Here is a 22,083-nt window from a genome sequence, read left to right as displayed (position 1 = left end):
TGTGAGCAGGACACACAGCGGAGATCTCATTGGTATTTCGGCTCTGCTTCAACGCAGCTGCGACCCTTGGAATCTTTGTGCCCCAGTGGTGGGGAGGGGCTGTGTGTGATGCTCTCGCCCCCTTTGAGCTCTCTGCCTGGTGGATGCCCTTACCTTTTCCACGGAGACTCAAGGCGAGCGACCAAGGGCAAGTCGAGCACAGCCAGTGGGGTAACCGTCCAGTAGAGTTTGGACTGCAGAAAAGAAAAAAACAAGCAGAAATGAGAGAAAACTGAAATAGGGCATAAGCATTTAAACATGACACGTTGAGCTTTGGAGAAATTGCATAGTATTTATTCCTCCCCAGCGGGATCCGTGAGCCGTTTCCAAGGTTCTCCTTTCCTCCGTTCTTATCCCCACAAGAACCTTGTGAGGTGGGTTATGTTGGGGGGCACAGCGCCTGGGAGGCTCCCGAGTACGGCAGCCATTCTGCTTGGAAAGGGGTCTCACAGCGCCCGGGAGGCTCTCGAGTACGGCAGCACATTGCTTGGAAAAGGGCCCCCCAACATCCGGGGGGGGGGGGGGGGGGCTGAGTACGGCAATAGACTGCTTGGAGAAAGGCCTCTCACGTGCAGCTGACCTTTCCTTCCCAAATGTGGTTTCGGAGAAAACTGCTGACATTGCAGACTCTCTGGCCCCAATATGTGTACGTGCAAATACCTAATTCTCTACTCTAACCCCCGTGCTCTTTGCTCTCTCCATTGTATTGCGTTCCCCCCACCTGCATGCCCTGTTTGATTTTCCACCTGTAACTGTCAATAAAAGGGCTTGAAGGGAAACAGTACGGCAGAGTTGCCCCCTGCTTCTCTCACTCGCCAAAAAGACATGCTGTCTCCTCAGTTGCTGTAAGACAACAGGGTTAGGCTGAGAGTGTGTGGCTGACTCAAGGTCACCAAGTGAGCTTCCATGGCAGTGTGGGGATTTGAACCCGAGTTTAACCCTTGAACTGATCCTAGTTTAACCCTCTCCCGGACTAAGTGCACATGGCCTGCAGCGCACAGTCCTGCAAGGTAGAGTCCTCCGTGGGTGTCCCTCTCGTGGTGCTTATTCAGCCCTCGCAGATAAGTTGAGTTCTGCAGAGTTTGCAGAGAGCCGGGGGATCAGGGTCCGTCCTCGATGCAGCTGGCTGTTCGCTACTTCCGCTTTTTCCAAGGACATCTTGAGGTGAGAAAGGCTTTGGAGGGTTTCCCCTAAAAACCTTTGGAGGGTTTCCCCTAAAAACGGGCAAAACAGGCAGCCGCCCGCTCAGGTGCCTTCTCTGTGGTGCCCTCCCTCAGGAAGTCAGGAAGGCCCCCAGTTTCTGTGCAGAGTGCAAAAGAGGAATGTTCGGGAGTGGAATGAGCGCCACCGGGGGACAAAATGGTCCAGAAGGATGCCTGCCAGTGGGCGTGTGGGGCAGGGGCCGCTTGGCCTTGTACCCTTGTAATCCCACAGGCTGCGTTCCGCGCACTGTGCCGACCTGAGCAGGCGGTTGTTTGCACCGTCCTGTAACATTGTACCCCCAGGTCCTACTGCATGGCTCACTGGGTGTGTGATGCTGTGCGTGACTGCCCTTTTTTCTCTTCCTGTACTCTGCAATCCCCCTGGAGTCTAAGTGGGGTAGGGGGGCTATAAAAAAGCTAAATGGAGGGTAGCTAAAAAGTGTCGCTGGCTAACCCTGCCAGGCCTCCTTTCTAAGGAGGTTCCACTGTGCACGTAGTACCACATGGTATTCGGTGCCACAGAATTTCCCTTGGCAGCTCCCATTCATTTCCACAGGACTTGCCTGCTGGATCGCATGTCAACGACAGCTTCCCCTTTCAGATCTGACTTAGCTTGATCACATCGGACGTTGGAGGGTCGGGTCAGGCCAGGTTGGATGAGAGACCACCCAGGAAGCCCAGGGCTGCTGTGCGGGGGGGGGGGGGGGCGGCACACCCGCTCTAAAACCCCACTTCCCTTGAACGCCCCATGAATGGGGGTCACCGAGTGCAATGGCACGTTCGGCTTCTTCTCCTGTGTTTACATCAAGGTGCCACGAGATGGCAGGCTCCATCCTCCTTTCAAAAACACTCCTTTCCGAGGGCAGTTTTTCTTGGCCGTCCTCCGGGCGGGCGCTGTAGCTGTGCCTTCCCCCTGGTCCGGCCTGCCTCTCAGCCGCTCCAGCTTCTTGACCAACTGGTAACTCGCGTTCTGAAGCTAGAAACTAGCCAGAGCCGTTCTGCTCAGAGAATTATGTCTCGAAATGGCAGCCTTGGACCAAGCGCATCTCAAGAAGTTGCGACATGAAAATAGCACCGGTTGATTATTGACAAGAATACATGATTGTATTTATCTTTTCTTTCTAGCTTAGTTCACTCTTCCTTCCCCACATTGTTTTTCTTTTTAGACTTACATTTTATGTTTTTAAAAAATATTTTTGTATTGGAGGAGAAACAAGAGAAGTAGTAATATAAGATAACTAGTGTTACTGGAGTGTTGTGTGGTTTCCGGGCTGTTTGGCCGAGTTCTAGTAGCATTTTCTCCTGACATTTCGCCTGCATCTGTGGCTGGCAGCATCTTCGGAGGATCCTCTGAAGATGCCAGCCACAGATGCAGGTGAAACATCAGGAGAAAATGCTACTAGAACACGGCTGGAAACCACACAACAACCCAGTGATTCCGACCGTGAAAGCCTTTGACAATTAATGTTACTGTTAGATTTGCTAAATATAACATTTTAGAAGGTGATATCAAGTATGGGAACATATAGTTATGGTTGATCTTTTCTGTTTCTTCTTCCCTGTTTGTTTGTTATTACAGTATAGAATAAAGTATTAATAGTTGAAGAAGGGGAAATGTAATCAAAGAGGGCGAAAGGGGAGAAGGAGGGGGAAGTGGAGTATAAGGGAAGGGACATAATGCTGTGCTGGGTTTGTGGTCAGGGGGCTGATGCTCTGTGTTGGACGGACTTGTTGGGGTGCTGAGCAAGAGGATTTGTGTTGCAGAGCCAACCAGAAGTCTAAAAAACAGAACATGTGACCCCGCTTTTGGTACCCCACTTGACTCCACCCTAAGCAGTCTCATAGCAGCTTACAATCGCCTCCCCGCCCAACAGACACCTTGTGAGGTGGGTGGGGCTGAGAGAGTTCTGGGAGAACTGTGACTGGCCCAAGGTCACCCAGCAGGCTTCATGTGGAGGAGCAGGGAAACAAACCCAGCTCTTAACCACTGCATCACTCTGATACATTAAATAATGCAAAATCACACAACAGGAGCCAACCCACAGCAAACTGTACTCAGTAGTACAGACCACGGAACCCAATCATTTATAAAGGCTCAAGGTTGGCTTAGATTTAGTTAGTGATGGTCACTCACCTGGATAGCTTTAAAGGGGGCTTGGACAGATTTATGGAGGAGAAGTCGATCTTTGGCTACCAATCTTGATCCTCCTTGATCTGAGGTTGCAAATGCCTTAGCAGACCAGGTGCTCGGGAGCAACAGTCGCAGAAGGCCATTGCTTTCACATCCTGCACGTGAGCTCCCAATGGCACCTGGTGGGCCAATATGAGTAGCAGAGAGCTGGACTAGATGGACTCTGGTCTGATCCAGCAGGCTCTTATGTTCTTATTTCTGTCCTTCCTAGGTTGGTAAAATGAGTGCCCAGCTTGCTAGGGGTAAAGTGCGGACAACCGAGGAAGGCAGTGGCAAACCACCCTGTAAACACAGCCTGTCTAATAAATGTTGAGATGTGATGTCACCCCATGGGTCAATGCTGACCCTGTGCTTGCATTTACCCTGAAAGTTGAAAACTTGAAAAGCCACATTAATAGAACACATCCTGTTTATCTGTTCTCACAAAAAGATGTTAGTAGACTCTATATTCCTGCACCACAGAACTCAACGTGCCGAATGCTCTGCCTGGGTCTTCGTGTTTACCTCGCCTTGTTCTTCCCATCCATTTGAAAGTTTGATGGCAGTTGTTCAATGAGCTGTAAATGTTTTTGCATCAAAGTACCATGTTCAGTAATGCACAAAATAATGGTTTTGACAAAGGCAAGACATAAAAAGGAATAATCCTCATCATCTTTTGGGACTGTGCCCCTCAATTTATCTGAGTATAGCTTACATTAAGGCTTGAAAAAGATCAAATAATGCAACTGTAGGCAATTACTTGTTCTTGACCCTTCCCCCCCATATTTACATAAAAACTTAGGCTGCCAGAGTGCCTTAGAGCAAGGATCTGTTTCTTTCTTTTTTAATTGCTCTTTAAGCACCACATACATTAATGGTCCCTTTGAAGTGACTCATGATAAATAAATGCCAACTCTAGAAGGTTCCTAATACAAACTCTATACAGGTGCAAAGCCCATTTGCAGGGTCTGCTCAGGGAGCAATAATTAAAGGTCAGCAACCTGTTTTTCCATGCAGTTCAGGGAAGGGAGACTGAGGCCCCTTCCGCACACGCAAAATAATGCGTTTTCAAACCACTTTCACAACTGTTTACAAGTGGATTTTGCCATTCCGCACCACTTCAAAGAGCACTGAAAGCAGTTTGAAAGTGCATTATTCTGCTTGTGCGGAATGAGCCTGACTGTCTTTGAGCAGTAAAACAGTCCTTATCTTTGCCACTCCTGAATAGCAGGTCAGGAAAAAGCTCGCGGAGACCAAAAAGCCGCCTGGTCCGTCTCCAGGGGAGGCGAGTTCCAAGTGCTCCGTCAGCCCCGCTGAACGATGTGGCTCTTTTGATCCTTCCCCAGGTCTGTCTATGATGGAGAGGAGCACGGGCAGTTCATGCAGAAGCTTGATGCTCGCATCCGGAACCACGACCGCGAGATTGAGAAGATGTGCAACTTTCACTACCAGGGCTTTGTGGACGCCATCACAGAGTTCTTGAAAGTCCGGGCTGAGGCGCAGAAACTCAAGGTCAGGGGTGGACAGAAGCCACTGTGTCACACTGGGCTACTTGGGAGAAGCATCTTTGGGCCTTTGTTGGGCTGGTTGGTTGCTGCTTATGGGCGGGCCTGTTGAGGCCCCCTGCAGGAATTGTCGCCATGATAGAAATGGGATGTGCATGTGTGCAGTTATTCTGCTACTTTGGAGGGAGGAGGGTTCTGTGTAGAGCTTTGTGAGCAAACCTCTTGGCTCTGGCGCTGTGGATGCTGTGGTGGGGCTGAGGCAGAGCAACCTGTCTTGCTCAGCCAAAGGCAAGAGAGCCGTTCAGGGGAAGTAGGAGCTGGCAGCTTCAGGTTCAGATCTGGTGTTCTGTCCGCGTGGCCAGTGGGGGCAGCAGGACCAGACCTCTTCCCTGGCAGGAGGGTTGCCGGGCATAAGCTTCGCCTGGGGGATGCTGTGCACGTTGTCATATGTCCCTTTCTCTTGGGGAACAGCAGCATATTTGGAGATACTCATAGGCAGGTCTTTCCCACTCCTGACGTGCTCAGCCATTCCAACTGGATCATCCTCCGATGGACAGTTTTGGGGCTCCTTCAGATAGCCCCGTCCCAGGGGCTGGCCTCTTCCCACCTGAGCAGGCTGCTCCTCTTCTTGTGGCCAGTGCACGGCCTGATGATTTGACCCAAGAGAGGGCCTGTGGTTTTCATGGCTGGGCTCCACGCTGTTAAGAAGAGCTGTAGTGGCAGATGACGACATTTTGGATTCTGCTCAAGGCCAAAGAGTGTCTCAGCCCATTCCTTGGCTGCAGGCATGGCAGGAAAGGAACAATTGTGCATCCCTTGAGCAGGGGGCTCGTTCAGCGGTCTGAAGCTTGCGTTGCAGGAATTTGCATGTCTGTGTATAGAGGGAGACTTGCAGCAGTCCCCCAGCACTGCAGACGCGATGGGTCTTTTCATTGCTAGCGTTACTCAGGGGACGCTCCTCTTCCCAAGAGCTCCTCGTGGTTCAGCCTTGGCTCAGGGAACAGGCATCTTCAGAAGTGAAATGAATTAATTTTCAGACGAAAATTAGATTGATAAAAGAAAAACTTGAAGAAACAAATAGAAGAGACTTAGCTTTAAAATTAAGATATATCAGACAAAACAACTATATTAACGCAAACAAACCGGGCAAGTGGCTCTCAGCAAAAATTCACGAGATGCAAAACTCCCGTTTTATAAGCGAGCTTAAAATAGGTAAGAAAACAATTACCAAACCAGATGAAATTAGAAATATATTCAACAAATACTATACTGAACTATATGCAAAAGAAGAAACCTCTATTGTGGATATAGAAAACTATTTAAAAAAACAAAACATTGTTACAATCCCAGAAGAGGAAAAAGAAAGATTAGATTCTGCCATCTCCACAGAAGAAGTAAGTGTAGCTATCAGAAAACTAAAAATAAATAAAACTCCTGGTCCCGATGGATTCACATCACTATACTATAAAAAATTTGAAAAGGAAATTATTGGTCCATTAACAGAATTATTAAATAAAATAATGTTAGGTAATAAAATACCAGAATCGTGGACTGAAATCTATATTTCATTAATACCAAAAAAAGAAGACGAAATTTTAGAACCCAGTCAATATAGACCCATTGCACTGTTAAATACAGATTACAAAATCATGACATCCATACTAACTGAACGACTGAAAAATTTTTCAGGACAATGGGTTCATAAAGATCACTGCTTTGGTTTTCTACCCAAGGCCAAGCTAAAAGTAACACACGTATGGTAATCGATATAATTGAGGCCCTGAATTATAAACCAAGTGAAAAGATGGCACTAATTTTCATTGATGCTGAAAAAGCTTTCGATAAGATTAAATGGGAATTTATATTAACAACACTTCACTATTTAGGTTTAGGAAAATTATATCTGAATGCCATCAAGGCAATATACAAAAACCAAATAGCTTCTATAAAAATTAACGGCTCTTTGTCTTCCAAATTTAATATACATAGAGGAACCCGACAGGGTTGTCCTCTATCCCCGCAATTATTTATTATAGTTTTGGAAATATTGTTGAATAATATCAGGAAAGATTCAAAAATAGAGGGACTGAAACTAGGCAAACACTGTTACAAATTAAGAGCGTTTGCAGACGACCTAGTAATATTCCTAGAAGAACCACATAAAAAAATAGATTATTTATTAAATAAAATTACGGAATTTGGCAATCTTGCGGGATTAACAATAAACAAAGAAAAACCAAAACTACTCACAATCTTTTTTTTAATACATGATCTAACATTTAAAGAAAAATAGAAATGCTTTCGAATTGAGATCTGCTTAAAAATAGAAAAGGAGATAAAATATTTAGGAATAAAATTAGGAAATAATAATCTGAACATTTTTGAAAAAAATTACATTCCGTTATGGAAAAAAACCCAAATAGATCTGCAAAAATGGAGTAAAATACACCTTTCATTAATGGGCAGAATAGCATTAGTTAAGATGGCTATCTTACCCAAATTTATGTATTTTTTCCAAAATATTCCCTTTATTAAATCGATAAAAATTCTTCAAAATTGGAATATAAACATCTCCAAATTTATATGGGGAGGAAAAAAACCAAGGGTCAAATATAAAATTATGACCATGAATAAGGATAGAGGAGGATGGTCGTTGCCAAATCTATATACATATTTAGTCTCAAGTGCCTGTGCTTGGATAAAAGAATGGATCACCCTACAAGAATAGAACTATTACAGCTTGAAGGATTCGATATGCAGATGGGTTGGCACGATAGGTTATGGCCTAATCCGAATAAAAAATATAAACTATTCAACAAACATTACGTGAGACGACACTTAATAAAAATTTGGGACAAATATAAAGATATACTATATAGAAGTGTTCCCTTATGGGTATCCCGTATGGAATCCTTACAAATAAAAGATATATATAATAGGAATTGGCCTACATATAAAGAAATACTAAACCATCACAATAATCAAATTACTTTAAAAGATAGAGAGCAGATTGTAATAGACGGTAGAACATGTCAGTGGTACACATACAATCAACTATACCACTATTTCAAAAAAGATAAAGAGACATGGGGTTTTACCATGAAACCATCCACCTTTGATAACATATTACAAACAAATCAAAAAACAGTAGGTAAAATATATAAACTACTTTTAACATTGGATACAGAAGAGGAACTAATTAAAGATAGTATGATAGAATGGAGCAAAAACCTTAAAAAAAATATACCACTAGACGATTGGGAACATATATGGAAAAATGCTCATAACCAAATAGCTTGCATAGATATTCGAGAGAACACAGGAAAAATGATACATAGGATGGTATGTCACACCATCAAAAAATAATTCCAAAAATAAAACAACAATTACTCCACCGCTTTGTGTGCTGGAGATGTGGGAAAGAGGTGGGGTCCTTCTATCATATGTGGTGGTCGTGTGGAAAAGTGCAAAGGTTCTGGAAAAAAATACATAAAAAAATACAAGTCATCATAAAAGTTAATTTCGAAATGTTACCAGAAATATACTTGTTAGGGCTATATAAGGATAAAAAACTTATTTGTTTCTCCAAATTATTGACTTACCTAGTAGCAGCAGCTCGCATTGAAATAGCGAAGTACTGGAAATCAACGCAACTCCCCTCCTTAAACGACTGGTACATTAAATCATGGAATTATATGGACCTTGATTGAATGACAATTGCTCTGCAAAATAGAGACGTACAGGAAAATAAAGAAAATAAAGAAGACAGCTGGTCTCCGCTGAAAGAATTCTTTGTAAATAGATTTGAAAATACTTGATGTAAAATATATATGAAAGTTGTATCTGAAAATTTTAGTTCTTCTTTTTCGGTGTAAAAGATAGGAAGTTGTTATGTTATATCGTCTAAGATAGAGGGCTAACAAAACTTACTAAAACTTCTAAAAGAATGTTATTATGGCTGGTGAAGTCAAACCTAAGTTTAGTTATATAAGTTGACCATTATAGATATGACAATCCCAAATAGGGAGGTATGTACTGGGAAGGGAAACCATCTTACCCTTTTTTTTAAGTAAACTTTATGTAAAATTTTAACTGTGAGACAATGTATGTCTATTCTATAATGCTGTTATATTGAATAAACAATCTATTAAAATTAAAAAAAAAAAGAAGTGAAATGCTAGGACCAAGGCATGACCCAAGGGAAGAGGCTCCCCAGTCAGTGCTTGTGAATTGCCTGTGTGTGCCTCAGGGGCCCAGGTGCTCCACCTCTCTGTGGTTTCCAGGTTCTGCTGAAGCTCCAGGTGGATTTCCAGGAGAAGCAGCAGCACCTTTGAGGAGAGGCTGGTTAGGCCCAGAGCCGGCTCTTCTGCTTGTCGGCCCAATCAGGGGGAGGATTCCTGGGGTGAACTTTGACACCTCCTGTAAGGCACAGGGTTTCTTGAGTCTAAAAGAGAACTCTGCCAGCTGCTGCAAGGTGAGCACATGAGATGGTGGCAGTCATTGGAACTGGGCAGTCTGGGGAAGGCCGTCTAAAGGGGGAAGGCTGCAGAGGCCAGAGCTGGGTGGGTGGGAAGGATCCAGTTGGCTATCAGCACCTTTACGATGGAAGAGCACGTTTACTTATGTGTGAGCGGGTGGAGAGAGAGCAGGCCACCCAGATTTCGGGACTCATCCAGAGGTTTGGTTGCCCTTTCATGTGACCCCATCATCTGGCATTTTGTGTTGAACAGTACTCGCTTGAAAGGACTTGCTTGTCCGTCTAGACCCGCAGCAAGCGTACATACAAAGTGTGCACCTCCGCGTAGATCAGTTTAGTTCTCTCTGTTCCTGAGCCCAGGGCTGAAGTGGTCTGCAGGGAGCTAACTCAAACGCAGCTTGGTTTTCTCTCTGCAGAACCAAGTGACGGACACGAACAGAAAACTGCAGGTGGAAAGCAAGAAGGTAAGCCTTGCATTCCCTACTGGAAGAAGCATCCCACATGCCTTTGATCTTGGGGTCAGGTGTGCTGAGCTGTGTGTTGGGGAGCCCCCCCCCCCCTCGGTGGGAAGGTCTGTGGCAGGTGGGAGCTTGTGATGTCCTCTCTTCCTGTCTCTTCCGATCTTGAAGATGTCCTGTGATGACTTGGTCAGATTTGTGCATAGCCATGGCCTAAAGAACAGCCAGAATTTTAACTTCTAGGCTGCAGGTTGTGATGTACCTGACTGTGTGGAAAAACCTTGGGAAAGAATCACCTGATGCCTCTTGAGCAGGAAACAGGTTTTCTTTGTGAGGATGGCGGATGGTTCAGAGCAGCTGTGTGAAGGCACTCGTGTTGTCTTCTGGCTTGGCCTAAACCTCCCTCAGAAGAGCTCCGTTAGGTTTTAGTCAGGGGGACGTGGGAAGGAACTGGAGCTGGAGCTGCACAGTCTGGTCTCCCCAGTCTGAGAACCTAGAAGAACGTGAAGGTGCTCAGAGCTCCTCATTCCTCCACCCTAGTTGTTCCCAGGGCGGGTGGACTTGACAAACACTCTGTTGACTTCCCCTCTTGCCTTTCAAGTTTAGCTCCTGAAGGGGCCACCTCTTACTTAGACAGCAGCTCTGGCTAAGACCTTTTGGAATGAGCTGCGGGGGTAAAACGGAGGTTTCTCTTGCAGCTGGTGGGAGCAATGGATGAGCTGAAACAGTGTCGCCTCCAGCAGCGGAATATTTCTGTGACTGTGGATAAGCTCACACAGTGTCTTCCTGGTAAGAGGCCTTGATCAAGGGGCCACTCCTGGTGTTTGTTCCGCCCTCTGTTGTGGCATTAGGCCAATCAGGGGGGTTAGGGGGTGGAGCCACTGTGACTTGAACGTCTTGATAGCCATCCCTTGCTGACAGGTCCATCTTTGTCTCTCTTTGATCCTAGTTCTGGAGATGGATCGGAAGCTGAGAGAACAAATGAAGTCTAAAAGGTGAGATCTCAGACAAGCTGAATGGGGAAGGACTGACCTGAACACACCTGAGATGACACGGCCCTTTCATGTGGTTTTCTGTGCAAGCCCTGCCTGGTGAAATGAACGTGGTAGAAACACAGTTCGAGGCCTCGGAATAACCCCTGGGCTGCTTGTGGCGGTTGTCTGTTTCCCTTCTTGAATCAAAGTGGACCGAGGGGTTTTTAATGTAATTGTTTTTAATGATCCAGATAAGGGTTACTTCTGTTGGTTCTCTGATCAAAATCTTGAGACCAGTCTTGAGGTGGAGAAGGAAACAAGGAAGGCGACTGGAACAAAATAATGCTGCACTGCTGGGGGGCTTCAGCTTCTCTCACGGTCCTCCCCCAGCAGGGATCCTAGAAATGCTGCCAGGGTGAGAAGGACCCAAACCAGCTCGATGGCAGGGCATATTCTAGTCATTGCAGCCGCCACGCAGTTATTGGCAGCTCAGGTAAAACCAGGTGTATAAAAGGTCTTTCAGACACCATCATATTGTAGCACATTCTGCTGCCAAACCAGTTTGTGCTACTGACACGTGGCTGTGTGGTTTGTTTCTCCTGTTTGCTTTCCATCTTGAATCTTACCGTCCGAGCCCATCTTCCAGTTCTTTCCTTCACAGCTTCCTCAGCCACGGGGTCTGTCTGGCCAGCTCTGCATCCCATCTGCCCCCATAGCCTCCCCCCCTCCTTACAGCCCTCAACCCTCGCCTCTGGTCACCCTTCACATTTCTCTGGCACTTTGGCGGGCCAGCACACATCTGTCCTGTTCCCTGGTTATTTTTCCCTAGAATTAGCCTTGTGGAAAGAACACAGAATGTGGAGGTTAAAATTATTACAAGCGGACTCTTTAAGATTTTTGCAGATTGCCATGAGCAAAGTAGTGCTGTATTTATTCTTGAACCGCTTCCATCTTGCCGCCTTCTACTGCCATACTTTTGCCTTCCGTTGCTCATCTGTAGCTTGGTTAGGACAAATAAAATCACTTCCTGGTGAAGCAGCTGTCTCTTCCCCCTCTCGTCCTGCTCTGGAGCGTTGTGAACTGTAGCCTGGAGCTGTGTGCAGAGCAGACCTGGAGCTCCTCTGTGGACCTGTGTCTAAAGGTACACGTGTTGGAGTGGTCTTCGCTTGCATGCCCTGGCATGAGGGCCATCTGGGGTAAGGAAGCAGCCGGTTTCCTCTGTTTTGCACAGGGCATTTCCCGGCTGGCCCTGATCCATCTCTGCTTCCAGGTGGGTGGCAGAGGGCGACACATGGTGGCAGCAGGCAAGTATCACTGTGGAGGAAAACTGAGCTGTGTCCAAGTCTGAGGGTGGGCGTGTTCAGTGCACTCAGGATGGGTGGTTGTGGGGCAGGGATGAGTCCCTGGACCCCACTGGCGTGTGCTTTTCATCTCCCGGGAGAAGATGGCTGACTTTGCTGCCGTGTTTCTGGCAGCTGCACGGGCTGCGTCGCAGCCTCCTGCATCCAGCCTCCTTAAGTAGGGCTCTCCTGAGAAGCCGTGGGCCCCACGCGTTTGTGGCTGGAGGCTGATGTCTGGCTAGTCTTGCAGGTCTGGGTTTCTCTCCGGAAGGAGCTGCCTTTGCTTGCACATGGCTCTGCCTGAGCCTGGACTGCAGGAGTCGGCTGGAGTTCTGACCTTTGCTTTGGGTGACCTCGGCGGTTGTCTGTTAAAACAACTTCCTCTGCTTCTCTTCAGGCATTTTGCAAACATCATTTGGCGAGATGTTTGGGAAGGGCCGTGATGTGGGTTTGTGTGCATTGAAGCAGCAGGCCTGCTTTCCGACTAGACACTAGTTCTTCAGCAGGTGGGGGTGCTGATGGTGGCAGAGGGCTGGCCAGAGGTCTTCAGCCCATGAGACAGCCTTGTCTAAATCTTTACCACCACCACCACCACCACCACCACCACCCCCCAGGCGCGTGTCTTATATTCACTCCTGAAGCTGGAAAGGTTTGCTGGGAAAGGGCGACTGTTGGCCTTGCAGTCTGACTGATAAGCTACATGCAGACCCTTTCCCAGCCCACCGGCTGCTTCTGGTCCAGACCTGAATGGCCCCTCTGAGCAGACGGAGCAGTTGCATCCCCTTGGCCAGTGGGCGTTTTTGCAGGGCTGCTGCTGCTCTCACGAGAAAGTGCAACATGTTGGGCTGGATACACAGATAGCTGCTCCTGAAAGCAAGGAGGGGTTTCTTGTTCCTTCCAGATGGAGCTCCCGACCTTTCCTCTGGGACGGAACCGCCAGCGATCTCTCCTTCCGCCCAGGGCCCTCCTCTTGCCTTTCAAGGCCTTTGCCCTTCTCCTTGTCCTCACCAAGGGCCTTATGCTTTGATGCTCTTCTCATTCACCTGAGGGGTGTGCTGCTCTCTTCCAGCCCTGTGCTGCTGTGGCTTGGGAACCCAAGATACGGCAGCTGCTCTCCTTCGATCTATGCAGCTCATGCCTATTTCATTGTGCTGCCTTAGCAGGCAGGGCTGCCATTCACTGGGACAACAGGATGGGGGCTGACAGGTGCCTGGATGCTCAGAAGAAGCCCTGATTCCGCCCCCATTTGCCTTCTCACCTGAGGGGGCTGAACCTTGAATGCCATTGACTGGGAGCCCAAAGTTTCTCAGATTGCAGGAGGCAGGGCTGTTACGGCTGAGGCATGTGATCTTAAACACTTTCTCCTTCTTCCCAGACACTACCCTGCTCTGAAGTCACTGGAGCACCTTGAGCACACTTACCTGCCACAGGTGAGCCATTATCGCTTCTGCAAGGTCATGGTGGACAGCATCCCAAGTCTGCGCGAGGAAATCAAGGCAGTTTCCATGTCTGACCTTAAAGACTTCCTGGAGAGCATCCGCAAGCACTCGGACAAGATCGGTGAGACGGCCATGAAACAGGTGAGGAGCCCATTCCGCACGGAAGCTCTTGTGGACTCATACAGGACCTTTCACAGCTGCTGCAGCCTGTGTGTGTTTTATAGGCTGCCCTTCCCTGTCAGGTGGGCTCAGTGCAGCTCACAACAGTCACGTACTACAGTCATAAAGGCAACCATATTATACAGTCAGTACCTCTGTGCCTTGGAACTCATAATGGGAGACTAATTGGAAGGGAAGCAAAGGAGATAGAAGAGGGACGGAGATAGAAGAGAGAAGGTGGTGGGATGATGCTAGCAGGGGATGATGGGAGCTGTAGTCCATAACATCTGGAGGGCTGTGAGTTTGACATTTATGGTCTGATCTGTCCTTTGTCCCCAGCATAAGGAGCACTCCATAAATGCTGCCGGCATCTGCAGAATTTGAACAACTCATGGAGGATAGTAGGAATCCCTTCTTCCCTGTCACTAGTGTGGGGTTGATGGAGGACTGCGTCTTTAATGGGCAGGGGGCATCAGGGATGTTGCATGAGAAGCAAGAGGCCCTTCCAAGGCCAGCTGTTCTCCTGCGAGCCCCCCCCCCCCCCCTTGCAGGCACCTTGCTGGACCACCCTCGACCCGGCTGGGGCGCCTGCCAAGTCATCTTCCTCTGTGAAAAGCAGTCCGCTGCAATCTCACTGAGCCCTTAAACTGTAGCAGGTACCCAAGATGTAGGAAGTTCCTTTTGGTATTTAAATTAGCCTTATTAAAACATTCCGGGCTTACCTGATGCAAGCAGTTAGACGCTTTGATTGTTTATGGAAATGTTTAGTGTTTGGCCCTGAAAGAAACCATGTTTCTGGAAAGGTCTTCCTTTGTTGTGCTCATGGAAAGTGCTAATAGCTTTCATTTGTCTTTTGGTGCCCGGCTGGCGGGGAATGTGTCTCTCCGCAAAGCCTCCATGTCTGGCTCAGGATGTTTCCCAGCAGCTGAGAAGGACGAGGGCGTGGGTGCTCTGCCCTCCTTGCTTGCCCGCTCCTTCCAGTGACTTTCTTCAGTGATGTGGTGGGACACGGGACCCATAAAGCTCCATGGCTGGCAGTCAGTTGTGGCTTCGGGGGCCCGGGTGAAGAGGAGATGGGCAGATGGCCTCTTCTCCTGGGATGCCTCGTCCGCCTGTCTCTTCGAAGAGTCCATCCTCATCCCACTGAGTCAGCTGACCTTCCTTCTTGTCCTTGGGTATTAGCTTGCCTCAGGCCACCCACCGAATTTGTGGCAAAGGTGGCTGTTGAGGTGGGGCTTCCTGCTCCACAGTCACTGTGAGGAACTTAAGTGATACCCCAAGTGGACTTTCTGTTGATGATGTGTACGTTTATACTTAGTAGCTCCTTGCCAGGGTGGGTGGGCCATGACCCTTTGGCTGTTCTGCTGGAGGCAGGGGTTCCAATATTTTTCCCATCTGCAGAGGGACTCTTTTGGGGCAGGTGTGGGAAGAACCTTCAAATGTCCACCCGGGGATGTCACTGGAAGAATCTGCAGCCCGGAGGCTAAGCTCTGCCTTGGCCAGTAGACTTGTCTGTCCCGTGGATCTGGCTTTTTGGTCTTGGCCTTTTGGAGGGTAATCTTCTTTGGACGTTAGTCACGTTAACCCCAATTCTGTGAAAGAGCCTGTGTTTGAAGGTCTCTTTGTGGGGAGCAGTGACTGTAAACGTGGCAGTTGGGGGCCAAAAATTTGGAGCGTTGGATTCAGAGTAGCGGATGTGGACTGGAAGGCTGTGATTGGAGGAAGGAGCCCTAAAGGCACATCTTCATTTGCTGATACCAGCCGGCGGCAACGGTGACGTTTGCTGCTGCTGAAGCTGCCCCGTGCCCTGCATCTGTGCCAGGACTGAGGCGGGGCTTTCCTGCCTACAGCTCCTCTCCCACGTGGTTTCTGCTCAAGGAACAAATGACGCTGTCTCTTCCGGCCTCTTTCTAAGGAAAACCTGAGGATCTACTTGTCCCCCTGAGACAGAATCACTGACGCGAAACCTTCCCGTGACCTTCTTCGGCAGGCAGCTTCTCCTGTAGAGCCCCCATGGCAAGGGGTTGCATTGCTTGTCTAGGTAGGGCCACCCCCCTTCCGCCACCCCTAGGTTCTTCCAGCAGTTGAGACGAGGGGACTCCTCCAACCTAGAGCAACTGAGCAGTCTCTGTTTTGTCTCTTCCTCCCCCACCCCATGAGGTGACTGCTTGCCTCCTTGCTTTCAAGAGTTGTGTTTTCTGAACCCAGCAAGGGAGAGGTAGACATCTTGATGTCCTACAGAAGGCTGTCCTGTAACATGGAAGCAACCCAAGCAGGCGGTCGTGGGGAATGGCCAGAAGGGAGAGGCGCTCCTTCAGACATGTGGGCACCAGGTCATGGGCACCTTCAGACACGTGGGCACCTTCAGACACGTGGGCACCAGGCTTTACGTGCCCCTTGGAAGGTCCCAATTCTTTGAACTGGACCGTGAAACCAAAAGGCAACCAATGTGAGGACTGAGGAGGGACAAGATGCTCAGGCACATTTCATGCCAGCCGGAGTTTCCTGAGGTTACTGATGCATGAATGAGCCTGGTCAGATCGGCTGTGTCCCAGAAGGGAGGGGAGGCTCTCCTCTGTATCAGTCCCCTGAGGCCTGGTCCTTCTCCTGTCTTTCTTTTCTACTTCTTAACACACATCCCTGCCAAAAACAAAAATAAGGCTCACTGTACCTCCAGACCCCGTCTCAGATGCTCTTACAGTAGAAAGTGATCAGGAAGACCAGTTGGGAGGCATTTCCCTTCTCCAGAGAGGCCCTTTCCCCACTTACCTTAAGCCCCGCGCTACTCTCCTAAAGTAGCGTGGGGTCCAGCTGCACTCCTCACTTCAGGTGTGGCGAGAACACAGCCGCCCCGATGCTGCCTCTCTTGTGCCCCCTCAGCGCGCGTAATTCCTGGCACCTTTTCAAATGGCGCCTTTTGATGACCCCGCACAGAGCGCGGGGTCGTGGGGAAGCCGGGACGTGTGCCAGGAATTGCGCGCGCTGGGAATTGCGCGCAGCAACCCTCCGACAAGGGTAAGTGGGGAAAGGGCCGTAGAAATGGATTATCTGCCGAAGGCAGCCCTGTCATCAGACTGAAATGAGTCAAGGACTGGTGTGCCATCCAAGTACTTCTGGGTCTGTTCAATGAAGCTGACCCCAAAAGGACAACTAAGAAACGTGCTTCTAGTGAGCCAGTGCTGGAGCATCTGGGGTTGGCTTTCTCCCCAAAGCTGCAGTCTTAAGCTCTTTGGAGGAAGTGCTGCTGACCAGCAAAGGGTGTGGCCAGCCGCCTCTCAAGGCAGGGGAGGGTCTGCTCTGATGTGCGTCATAGTGGAGCTGAGGGACTCCTTGTCTTCCAGTCGTTGGCATCTCAGGCCAATGCTCTGCTGGCGTCTTGCCCCACGGTGCTCGGCTTCATTCGTCCAGAGAGAACTGAGCCTTGAATTGCGAGTCCTATGTTCAAGTCCTGTGAATTCCGTGAGCCAAGAGGCGTGACCTGTGAGTTCTGGCCAAGGAGGCATGGGAGCTGAACTCCAGAGGTTCTGGCTGCTGTGGTTTTCTGGGCTGTGTGGCCGTGGTCTGGTATCTTGTGCTCTCCTAACATTTCACCTTGCCATGACATGCCTCTGAAGATGCCAGCCATAGATGCGGGCAAAACACGAAGAACTACCAGACTATGGCTACCCAGCCCAGAAAACCGTTGAGCAATACATTTTACACAGGTTCTGTTTTCCTGTCCGCTTGGGAACTGTGTCTTGATGTGGTTGGCGTGTTCTCCAACAGAGCAAACTGGCTCTTGTCAGATCAGACCCTTTGGGAATCTGTACCCCTTGTGTGACTTTTAATTTGTCCGTGGTTTACGCACGTGCAGATACTAGAATGTGCTGAGTGAATTATTTTTTTATTTATAGAACATCTGCACTGCTTTTCTGCCCTTACAAGGGCTGTCACGGCAGCTAACAATTTAAAACAGACATAATGAAACCACACTACAAAACCATTCAAGTCAACACCCCCTTCCCAAACCTACGTTGATAAAACAATTGTTAAGAGAGTAAAAAAAACCCAAAGTAAAATATACACAAAACAGTCAAAATATATGCAAAACGTGAAAAGTTGGTTAGGAAGGAAGGATCCCTGAGGGAACCCCGAAACAAGAAAGTCTTCACCACCTGGTGGAAGACAGCAAAGCTGGGGGCAGACACCCCCCACCCCGGGGGGAGAGTTCCAGAGCTTTGGTGCAGCGATCAAGAAGACCCTGTGGCAGGTGACCACCCAGCTAATTCCAGAAGGTGGGGCACCTGGAGCAGGGGGTCGGAAGATGGCTGCAGTGGCCGGGTGGGTTCCTAAGGGAGCCCCCTCCCTCTGGTTTCCTGAGATGTGGCTTGTGATGGGGCTACTTGGGGTGAATCGGATCACTTAATGCTTGTTGGTCTCCCTGCGCATTTTTATTGGGATGCCAGTCATGTGAAAGGGCCATTCTGATTGGTGCTGCCTCTGAGCCTTCTGCAAAGGCTCTTGGGATGCTGGGTAAGAACGAGCCATGCACAGGCCACTCCAGGGATGGAAGCATCTGCCTGCCCCACTGCTTCAGGCAGGCAGGCAGGCAGAACTGAGCATCCTGCCCCTCCAAACCCCACCCCTTTAACAAGAAAGCATCCAACTGAGCAACACCATCGGCTTAGTTTTCCTGCTCAATTTTCGTTGCTTCTGGCACTGAGGGAAGGATCCTCTGGGCAGATTCCGTACGCAAACCCCATGGGAGTGACCGAATGAGGCTAGTGTGAGAGGCTGAAGATGAGCAGAACGTGTGCAAGAGACACTCCTAGGGGGTCCTGCCCACTTCCTTTCCTCAAGGTGGAAATCGAGATTGTGGGGTTAGTAATTGGTTAAGTGACAGGAAGTAGCAGGTAGAAATACACAGTCAGTTTCCACAATGGAAAGAAGTCAGCCGACTAGGGCGATATACTTTCCCCATCTGTACTGGAAAATGTGCGGCGTTGTGGCCAAACTATTTAGAATAGTGAAGGCCTCCAAGCGGGTCTTTTTAGGTGGGTGAATGGCCGTCAGTCAGAACGTGGAATGCAGTGGTGGGATCCAAAAATTTTAGTTACAGGCTCCCACGGTGGTGGGATTCAAACTGTGGTGTAGCGCCAATGGGGCTGGGTGGGGCACGACGGGGGCGTGGCTGGGCATTCCGGGGGCGGGGCATTCCTGGAGGGGCTGTGGCAAGGACGCAGCCGCTGCGCTGGTCCTTGGGCAGGAAACGAATGCACGCAGGCGCAGGCTGCCACTCACGCCGGTGTACCTCCTGCTAGACTGCTTCAAGTTCTGCGCGCTACTGCTGAGAGGAGGGGCGTAACTAAGGCAAAAATCACGTGGCAAAATCACCAATTAGTAACCCCCTCTCAGCACACACAAATAATTAGTAACCTACTCTCGGGAACCTGTGAGAACCTGCTGGATCCCGTTTCTCTGCCCTCCTGAGATCTCACTCTGGAGAGAATTCTTCTGATTCCACCAGCTGCCGTTTTGCTTCAGGGCCTCGACCCTGCCAGAGGTCTGTTGCTCTTCCAGTGTGTTGAGGGTTCCTTGGCTCCGAAGAGTCGGCCCGTCCTTGCGGGCTTTTCCGCCCAGCACTGAGTGAGGGTAGACTGGAGACCCCCTCCCTTTGTGACTTGCGCTGGGGTCCCTCTGCAGGGGCTTCCCCGCCTGACTGGGGCTTTAGGCGCTTGTCTTGCTTGGCAGCCTTCTCTTCGATATGGCTGCTAGCTCCTGTTTCCCAGGAAGTTCAGATCAGGATAAATTAGCATGACTACCAGCTGATAAAGATAAATTCACCCCTTTTTGAAGGACAAGGTTAGTCACCGCTGTCATAAAAATAAAGATGAGGGTGAGATATTTTGATGGGAGACCGGTTGGCCGGCAGGTCAGCTGTTCCTCTCTGGGTCCTTTGCCATTTGGATTGCCAGGTGGTTTCATTTTGAGATGCTGTTGTGTTTTATTTTGAGACCATTATGTGTTTCAGTTTTTCCTCTGGAAATGTCTGGAATTGTCTTGTTTTTATTTTGATGGCATCAGTGTGGTTGCTACAGCTGATTCACTGATGCAGTAAAGACTGACTGGCTGGCTGTGGCTGGAAAAGAGATTCCACCTAAACATTAGGAAGAACTTCCTGACTGTCAGGGCTGTTCCACAGTGGAATTCGCTGCCTTGGAGAGTGGTGGAGTCTCCTTCTTTGGAGGTTTTTAAGCAGAGGCTGGATGGTCATCTGTCAGGAGTGCTCTGATGGTGTGTTCCTGCATGCCTGGGGGTTGGACTTGATGGCCCTTCTTGGGGTCTCTTCCAACTCTATGATTATATGATTCCAACCTCTGCCCAGGCTTGATGCCCATTGAGCTTTGGGGTAGCCACTCTGTCCCCCCCCTCCCCAGCTGAAGCATGCAGTCCAGATCAGTGTGCTCCAAACTGAAGAGAAAAACAAGAAAGGAAACACACACATCCCACACCTTGCTGCAGCGCAACAATTGTCCAGTGTTAATACGTTCTGTTGTCCTTCTCATTCCAGGAGGCTCCTCTCTCCTGCCCGGCCTTTGTGCCCTTTCTGGACCTCTGGCAGGGAGGCACTTTTTGCGTGTCCAGACAGAGCCTGATGGGATCTCTGTCACTTAGTTGGGTTGAAGCATCTGTGGCCGCCGCCGCCGCCAGAGCAGCCGGGGGAGCAGCAGCGCTTGTGGAATCTGCTTGCACTCCATTTTAAAGGCAAACAGGGTCTCCGTTCCCGTTTTGCTTGTCGGTGGGGAATGTGGTGGATGGAGTGACATGTTTGCTGAACGTGGCTCACGTTCCAGATGCTCGTGGCTGCCCTTCCAGTGGCCCGGAACAATGTTTAAAAGTGCCGTTTGGACGGTGTTTTTAATTAGCTGCAAGCCGAGGATTTTCAGCCCTTGCGTAATCTTCTGCAGCACAGATGGAAGAGGTGGGAGGTTTTTTCTTGGTATGTATACTTTATAGAAAATTAGATTTAACTGTTCGTGCAGACAGGAGCACCTCTGCCTCACTGTTTGTCAGCCTTTTGGCAGAGGCAGCGATGGACCTGCCTGCCTGCAGCTGGGCCTTCTTGATCCCCTTGCTTGCCTCCTGGCTGGCTGAGTTTGTGGAGCCCCCCCTCCCCGCCCCAGTGCCTGGAGGCTACGCTGCAGGAGGGTGGCTGAAGCTCTCCTCAGATCCTGGGGGCCAGGTCCTCTGAGCTGGACATCCTGTCTGGGGCAGCCATGTCCTTGGGGCAGACATTTTAGAACTGAACGAAGGGGAGTTGCTGAAGGGCACAAGACAGAGGTGAATTCATATTCTGCTTTTCTGTACCTTGAGGAATCCCAAAGCGGCTCACAATCATTATACTGTTGTGAGGTTTTCAGGCTGTATGGCCATGTTCCAGTAGCATCTTCCGAGGATCCTCTGGAGATGCCAGCCACAGATGCAGGCCAAACGTCAGGAGAAAATGCTACTGGAACGCGGCCATATAGCCCGGAAACCCCACAACACCCCAGTGATTCCGGCCGTGAAAGCCTTCGACATTACAATCCTTATGCCTTCTTTTCCCCACAAAAGACACTATGAGAGGCAGGTGGGGCTGAATTCAGAGAGATTGTCTAGCAGGCTTCATGTGGAGGAGCAGGGAAACAAATCCAGTTCACCAGATAAGAGTCCTCCTCTCTTGTTGAGAAGCAGGGAATGATTAGAGTCCGTTGCTCTTAACCACTGCGCCATGTTGATAAAGGACCGTCATCTCCCATGTGTTCCTGTCTGGGGATTAAGATCACAGGGAGAGGCCCTTCTAATTGGCCCACTAACCCAAGAAGCTGGCCTGGTGGCCACACGTGGGAGAGAGGGCCTTCTTGGTGGCAGCCCCATGATTACGGAACAACTTCCCCAGGGAGGTGTCCCTCACCCTTTCGAAGGCGGTTGAGGACATTTTTGTTTAGGACTGCATTTAATTGAAGCAGTTCTAAATTGTGATTTTAAATTTATTGGTGTTTTTTATGTAGCTTCCTCTGTGCATCTTATTAATGCATCAGCCGTCTTGACAGTGACGTAGTCCCGCCAATGGGGCGGAGGGGCGGGGCGGGGGGGCCATGCATTGGGTGCGTGCCCTGCGGGGGGTGGGCAGGGGCGGTCCAGGGCAGGGGCAGAGGGCGTACCCATGCCCTGGGTGCATTTTCCCCTCGCTCCACCCCTGCGTCTTGAGCTCCATAGGAAGAAAGATGGTTTACAAATATTTTAGATAAATAAGTACAAGAAAATGGAGGTTGGGTGTCCTTTCTGCTCGGCTGCTTTG

General features: G+C 49.3%; 1 protein-coding gene across 1 annotated transcript in view; it reads left to right on the top strand.

The window, feature by feature from the left end:
* The window catches only part of EXOC6B (exocyst complex component 6B), a 191,689-nt gene that overhangs the window by 22,316 nt on the left and 147,290 nt on the right, over positions 1–22,083 (top strand). Inside the window, exons 2-6 of the mRNA XM_048508780.1 lie at positions 4,758–4,923; positions 9,810–9,857; positions 10,550–10,640; positions 10,801–10,846; positions 13,541–13,745. Of these exons, the coding sequence (XP_048364737.1) occupies positions 4,758–4,923; positions 9,810–9,857; positions 10,550–10,640; positions 10,801–10,846; positions 13,541–13,745 (556 nt within the window). The remainder of the gene's footprint in view (positions 1–4,757; positions 4,924–9,809; positions 9,858–10,549; positions 10,641–10,800; positions 10,847–13,540; positions 13,746–22,083) is intronic.

The sequence above is a fragment of the Sphaerodactylus townsendi genome, linkage group LG10 (assembly GCF_021028975.2).
Source record: "Sphaerodactylus townsendi isolate TG3544 linkage group LG10, MPM_Stown_v2.3, whole genome shotgun sequence".
Taxonomy (NCBI): Eukaryota; Metazoa; Chordata; class Lepidosauria; order Squamata; family Sphaerodactylidae; genus Sphaerodactylus; species Sphaerodactylus townsendi.
Note: the sequence above shows the minus strand (reverse complement) of the source record. Positions and strands in the feature narration are given on the sequence as shown.